This window comes from Ambystoma mexicanum, chromosome 1p (genome assembly GCF_040938575.1).
Source record: "Ambystoma mexicanum isolate Mex_15411 chromosome 1p, UKY_AmexF1_1, whole genome shotgun sequence".
Classification (NCBI taxonomy): Eukaryota; Metazoa; Chordata; class Amphibia; order Caudata; family Ambystomatidae; genus Ambystoma; species Ambystoma mexicanum.
In genome coordinates, this window is record NC_090921.1 from 107,108,219 (window position 1) to 107,115,570 (window position 7,352).

General features: G+C 46.3%; 1 protein-coding gene and 1 non-coding gene across 2 annotated transcripts; both read left to right on the forward strand.

The window, feature by feature from the left end:
* The first annotated feature begins 69 nt into the window (after positions 1 to 69).
* Positions 70 to 7,032, forward strand: EIF4A1 (eukaryotic translation initiation factor 4A1). Its single transcript, XM_069644385.1, has 11 exons — positions 70 to 163; positions 1,414 to 1,474; positions 1,629 to 1,761; positions 2,262 to 2,401; positions 2,823 to 2,991; positions 3,265 to 3,374; positions 4,906 to 5,049; positions 5,604 to 5,741; positions 5,997 to 6,086; positions 6,384 to 6,463; positions 6,734 to 7,032. Exons 1-11 carry the CDS (start codon positions 141 to 143, stop codon positions 6,876 to 6,878), a joined length of 1,233 nt encoding a protein of 410 aa, XP_069500486.1. The 5' UTR covers positions 70 to 140; the 3' UTR covers positions 6,879 to 7,032.
* LOC138461988 (small nucleolar RNA SNORD10) lies at positions 3,057 to 3,194 on the forward strand. Its single transcript, XR_011264595.1, has one exon. It is a non-coding gene; the product is annotated as a small nucleolar RNA SNORD10 (small nucleolar RNA).
* Positions 7,033 to 7,352: the final 320 nt, after the last annotated feature.

Below are 7,352 nucleotides of genomic sequence, written 5' to 3' on the forward strand. Positions count from 1 at the left end.
TGTCTTTGGGGCGCGACTGACCAATCAACGATTTCTTCCTGATGACGTAGGCCTGGTATGGCCAATGGCCGAGACAAAGGGGCGGATCGCGGCGGCAGTATAAGATGTGTGGAGCCGGCAGAGCTCGTCCGTTCTGAAGAATGTCTGCGAGCTACGAAAACCGGTAAGACCATAACGAGGTTTTTGCTGGTTTTTTTGGTCGGGTCGCTATAGCCGATTGGGCCACTACAGGGTGTACGGTGTCCAATTCCATCACACATTAGTTGGTAGCGTTTATTTTGATGCGTTGAAGGGGGTACTCGTAGCTGGGGCGGTGGGAAGGGGGTGCGATGGCTACTGTAGTAAACAGTTCCACAGTTGTCATGTCAATCCGCTTCATAGGAGACTTATGATGGGTTTGATTTTTACACCCGTATTTTTGGTAAAGCTGTCATGTCTGTCTCTTGGTCGTGTAAAGTACTCTAGTTAGTAGCTGTTTTAATTTTAAATGTCGCGGTGTTGAATCGTCCGATTTGTCAAGAGTCTAGAAATGTACCGCAGTTAGGAACCGCCCTTCCTCCCTCCTGCACGCTCACCCCGTCTCCCCCCTCCCTCCCAACCGGCTCGCCGCTGCGCGCGTGCTAAGATGGCGGCCGTCTCCGTCTTTCTCAGCTGGGCCGTGACGTCACGTCCGGTTTAGGTGGGCCTGGGCCCCCTTCTGCGCTCACTGACGGGCGCCATCTTCCTGTCGACCGTGCCCTCCGCCATCTTCCTTCATATGCTGTAAACGTATCCCAGCGACGTTGGGTCGGCAGGATAAAGTGGGGGTGGGCGGTGGAACACCCCCCAGTCTGACTTATGTGGTGTATTATATGTTGAACATTGCGGATGCGTGCCCCTCCTCTTCCTCTAACACGCCCACCATAGTGCCCCTATTTAAGGCACTGCAGGATAACCTTATACGAATACTGCAGAGCCATGTTGGCACTACCCCCTAACGTATGTGCTAGGAAGTCGATCATGTCAACTGCAGTCGTGTATTTGGCTTTTCAGTGTTGGGAGGGGGTTCCGTTTGGTCCGGTATCCAGCTACAGGAAGCGAGCCTACATGAGTAACTGCCCCCCCTCTGCCCGGGGCTTGCTCGTTGTGCCGTCATGGCGACGAGGCTTCCTGCACCGTGTCATGCTGGTTGTGCAATAGCTGATGCGAACCGCCCCGTGAGTCATCTGTAGACTAGCGCAACATTCCACAGCCCTGGTTACAAGGAAATGGGTGGGGACGCTTTCACAGGTATACGGTTAATTGGAGCGGGTTTCGCCGACACAAATATGTATGCGTTGTAGGATTCTCTAACAATTCTCATATCTTTTTGTGTCGATATTGGTTGTAGTGTACATTTTTGAATTAATAGTAAGTTCCCTTCCTGTCTTTTAGCACCAGGGACAATGGCCGAGAAAGTGGCCCTGAAGGCATGGAGCCAGATGGCATCATCGAGGTGAGTTATCCCCAACTGCATGGCACTTATTTTCTTAGTTCGGCGTGGAGCCCTTGACGGTAGTGCTCAAGTGGCAATTTAAAATGGTTGTCTCTTTACTTATTGCTTTGAGGTCGGCGTTTTCGGTAAATGTGCTCTTCTCTTTTTTCCGCAGAGTAACTGGAATGAGATTGTCGATAGTTTCGATGACATGAGCTTGTCGGAGTCTCTTCTCCGAGGAATCTATGCCTATGGTTTTGAGAAACCTTCCGCCATCCAACAGCGGGCTATTCTTCCTTGTATCAAGGGTGAGTATTGAGGCTATTGGTTTATAATTTGACCACAATGTCATGAGTCGCTGTATTACAACTGGGACTGGCCTGTTTCTAAAGATCCTACTCTGGACTTTAGTACCTCACGTTTTATACCCCTGTCACTGGGCAAGGAGCTGTCTGCAGTGGCACATTCTTATATCTGACGGGGGTAGAGAATATAAGCCCATATTCATCCCAGTGCCTTCAACACGTGATTGATAGCTGGTTCATGCTATGGGCACATGCAGTTTGCTAGAACGCACAACTAACGTTTCCGAAGTGATTGCATGTCTAACTGCTGGGTTGGACTAAGAGTCTATACCAATAATTAACTGGCCCTGGTTCACGTGATGCAAATATTGGGAAGATGAAACCTCATTTAAATGACTACAGGTTGAAAGCCCACGTATCTACTGAGAGTGGGTGTTATGTGCTTGGGATGTTCAGCCTCATTGCTGTGCGCCCCTCACTAGTGCTGTCTTCTTCTCCCGCAGGGTATGATGTGATTGCACAGGCCCAGTCTGGTACTGGGAAGACTGCCACCTTTGCCATTTCTATTCTTCAGCAGGTTGAGCTGGACCTGAAGGCTACCCAAGCCTTGGTGCTGGCACCTACCCGAGAGTTGGCCCAGCAAGTAAGTTTTTTAGTGTTGCTTTAGGGCTGTTTAGCTATTCATGCTTCAATTACCTGGGGTGTGCTATTACTCAGTAAAAGCCAAGTGTAGGAAGATGCGAGTTGCACTTTTATGGTTTTATGTTTACGTTAACCCGTAGTCATTTAGCCATGGATGCAAATAGGAATTCTACCTGTTGTACCCGGGTCCTGTCAATTAGTGACAGCTACCTGGCCATTGTACTTGTGGCCTTAAAAACGCACTCATTTGGTGCATTGAGGGCACAGCAGTTAGATTAATGTTCATCCCAGCACATATAGCCAAATCATGCAATGTGAACACTTACCATCATTGGTAATAGTTCAATATCAACCCCGCCGTCCAGTGATTTAATGTGAATGCCATCTTGTCTATGCTTGACCATGCACACTTTTATTTGCAGATTCAGAAAGTGGTGATGGCTTTGGGTGACTACATGGGTGCCTCCTGCCACGCGTGCATTGGAGGGACCAACGTGAGGGCTGAAGTGCAGAAATTGCAGTCTGAAGCACCCCATATTATTGTGGGCACTCCTGGACGTGTGTTTGACATGATTAACAGACGTTACCTGTGTAAGTCGTTGTGCAGTACAATCCTTTAAGTAATTCTAGGTTTAGAGCAAGTTTATTTACTATCTGTTTTGTGATGATATCCCATGCGTGTCATCTGATCTCACAAGGCCTGCTATTCACAGGTCCCAGTTGACGTTCTGTTGACCGGGTGTTCTTGGGAGTACAGGCTTGTGGGGCCATGATCATACTATTACTCTGAAAACAGAACATGGATGTGTAAAACTCTATGTCCACTTTGGGTTTCGATCTGTCTAATGTGTACATGTCTTGTAGCACCCAAATGCATAAAGATGTTTGTGCTGGATGAAGCAGATGAGATGTTGAGTCGTGGGTTCAAGGACCAGATCTATGACATCTTTCAGAAGCTGAGCAGCAACACGCAGGTGAGAACCAAGCATCAGGGGGGCTTTTGTACCAGTAGCCATTTGATTGGCTTTGTCCCAGTGTCTATGCTGAATTCTCGTGCACCTCTTCGCATGCCCAAGGGCACAATTGCAAGTGGCTGGCATGAAGCTGCAATGATTCATTGATGGAACTCTTATGCACACATTGCCAAGCAGGCCACTAATGCATGAAACTTTGTCAATCTTCTTACTCCCCCCCCCCCCTCTAACACGAACACTATTGTTCCGAAACTAGGATTCCATCAACTAGCTCCTGGGTGTCGGATGTTACCACGGAGTACCTAGCGCTGTTTGCTAGGTGTGCTTTAACCATTCACATATTGGCAATGCATGTTGATCAGACAGTGTGGTCATGTTCAGACCCCAAACAAAAGATTCAGACCTGATTTTTGAGAGACCATTCGGTTCAAGATGAATGTCACTTTGTTTCTTTTCCATCAAGTATATACATTTGTGGAAACATGGGGAAACTCAACAAGAGACATAAATACAAAACCTGGCATGCTGGCCAGACAGACACTATGTCCCCAACGCCTTGCTGAAGACTGATACGATTACCAGTAGCTCAGTCACTCGACTTAAGTTTACATATACATAGGATTCTCCTACGTGCACCACATTTCTCGTCCTGATAAAGGCTGTTCCATCTACAGCTTCTCAAAGATAGCTCTTAGGCCAAAACAGTTGTTGACGCATTTTGTTTTTAAACACTGTTCTACATTTTCTACACTTCTTCAATATGTACCCCAGTTACGTTCTCAATACTCTATCCCTTGTAGGGAATACAGGGTGCATAATTGTCGACATCTAAACCCAAAATCTATCTTGGGCCATGTTACTTGTCTCACGCCATGTTTTGTATTCTTGTCTCTGGTATCCTATGTTTCCACACATGTATAGGGACACATGCTTGCGTACATTCGTCTTGAATCGTATGGTCTGTCGAAAATCGGGACGGAATGTTTTTCGTTTGGGCTCTTCACATGACCTTACTCAATTGTCTAAACGTTAACCTACCCTAGGTAGTGTAGGGCATTTACCAGGTGAGGTGCTCTTTGTTATGTCACGTGTTATACCCCTGTCACTGGGCAAGGAGCTGTCTGCAGTGGCACATTTCTTATATCTGATGGGGGTAGAGAATATAGGCCCATATTCATCCCAGTGCATTCAATACGTGAGTGATGACTGGTTCATGCTATGGGCACATGCATTTTGCTAGTACGCACAATTACTGTTTTCAGAGTGATTGCATGTCTTAACTGCTGGGTTGGACCAAGGGTCTAGTCCAATAAATGACTGGCATTTACGCTCCCTAAGGGTGTCCGAGTAGCTCGTGTCGGCACAGAATTTGCAGCATACCGTTGAACTACAGTCTTCAAAATACCAGTTATCCGTGTGCTTGTAGAATGGTAAACCCTTTAGTTTACTTTCTTCTGGGACATTGTCCCTGGTGTTGTGCTAGAACGTCATTGGAATAGGGAGTTACATACTCACCATACCTTTTTGGCAGGTAGTGCTGTTGTCTGCTACGATGCCAGCCGATGTCTTGGAGGTGACAAAGAAGTTCATGCGAGAACCCATCCGTATCTTGGTTAAAAAGGAAGAACTGACCTTGGAGGGTATCCGGCAATTTTATGTGAATGTTGAACGCGAGGTGAGCATACCATGGAATGATGTCTGCCCTGTGCCGTCATAGTTGACAATTTGCCAACACATGTTTAGAGTGCAGAAGTGTGGGATATGATACCATGTTTTAAACTGCGTTTTTGCTTGGTTCCCACTATTTAGAATGTAGTAATTTTTGGTATTTCCAATTGGGCTATAGCTTTTGTATTGCAGCGTTCTCACACAAGCAATTTCCAACTGTAGTGGGGACTGCAAATGCTTTTGGTGACGTGAGTGACTGATTCAATCCAGCTCACATTGTGGTTTTGGTGCATGCCAAACCAGTAGAAGTCCTGCTACGTAAAACTTGCTTTCTGCATTTCTTAACTCAACCTAAAATCTGTGCAATTGTTCTCAAGTAGTTATGTGCCGCATTGTTGACCTTTACCACAACACTTAACTCGCTTGTTCCCAATTACATTGCTTGCTTATGACTTAATGCCCCCTGCGGCATTGTTAGCGTTTCCAGCTCGGCCTTGTCTTTTGAATACTGCTGGCATGATTCCCTTGAGGGTGGCTTTGTAACTTTAATCTCGTTACCAGGAGTGGAAGCTTGATACCTTGTGTGATCTGTACGAAACTCTGACCATCACGCAAGCTGTGATATTCATCAACACAAGGAGGAAGGTCGACTGGCTCACAGAGAAGATGCATGCTCGTGACTTTACAGTCTCGGCCCTGGTAAGTTCGCTTAACTGTTTAGGATATGCTGCTTTGAGTCCCCGTCACTGGGCAAGGATGCGACTACACATTGGCGCTTTTCTTATATCTGGTGGGGGCAGAGCAAACAGTCCATATTCATCCCAGCACATTCTACTCGTGTTTGATAGCTGGTTCATGCTGTGGAAACACTTAACAGTGGAGTAATCGTTTTTGGTGGTTATAATTTGAATGTTTGCCATCTCACCCGTTTCCATTTCCCTTTTTGCTCATCAGCACGGAGATATGGACCAAAAAGAGCGAGATGTGATCATGCGGGAGTTTCGGTCTGGTTCCAGCCGTGTCCTTATAACCACAGATTTACTGGTGAGTGTTAGCACTATGTACTAGCTCCTATGTACTTTCTCCCTTACTGGTTATGCCCAATATCCAGGAGCTGCCTCAACTAATCCAATTTCGAGCTCTATTGTGCAGCTTGCTTTATGGGGGAACTGTATAATTTTGTGGCACCTCTTGCCATTAAGCCTGCTGTATTTGGCACTGTTTTGTAGTCCATGCACAATGTGTGTTGGGTTCATGCTGGGACCCAGCATAATGTGGTGCAGTACATTGTACCCCGGATGCTCCATCAGTAGTCTTAACGCCAATGTATTGTTTTTTTAGGCCAGAGGCATTGACGTCCAGCAAGTCTCCTTGGTCATAAACTATGATCTACCGACCAACCGTGAAAATTATATCCACAGGTAAGTGTTCCTGGGTGCATGAATGGGTGTCCCCAAAGATTTATCCCTCTCTGCTCAGCTCATTGTGCTGTTGGTGGAATGAAGGTCTTTGGCAGAGTAATTGGCTACTCTCCACAGTGAACAGGGAGTGTTCTGATTCACTACTATACTGTAGCCGACAAGAACATAATTTGTGGCATGCTGGGAGCTTGGATTTTGATCTGGTCAATGTGACTAGCTGACCTCGTAATCCAACATCGTTCTTACATACTTTGTTACCTTGAATTGCAGAATTGGCCGAGGAGGGCGATTCGGTAGGAAAGGTGTGGCCATTAACATGGTGACTGAGGAGGACAAGCGAACCCTGAAAGACATTGAGACATTTTACAACACCACCATTGAGGAAATGCCTATGAATGTGGCAGACCTGATCTAAGCCTCCTCCACGAGGAGCTTGCACGGTGGACCACCCAAGCAAAGAACCTGGAGATTTTTTCTAGCATGGCTTGTTCATGTTGGGGCTATTTGGAGTATATTTTTTGTTCTATTGCTTTGAATAAATATTTTGGAAGGCACCCTGTTGCCGGAAATTTTGGTATTCTGTCCTTGGTCGTCTCGTTACGTCTAGTTCAATTAGAGACAGAACACTAATCGTGCTACAATTTCAGGGACACCGATGCAAAGATTCCGTACCTCCAGAAGTGGTGCTAAACTTGTACATTGATTACTGCTTGAGTTAAGACTACCTCAACAGTAGTGGTTGCTCCCTCCCTGTTCCAATCCCACCAAACATGTGGACCAAATCAAACTCCTGCCCTCAAATTCTGCCCAACTTGAACCGACAGATTTGCGTCTGTAAACATCCGACAATGCGCTACAAAACCATATGGCCAACTGTATGAACTTTTTA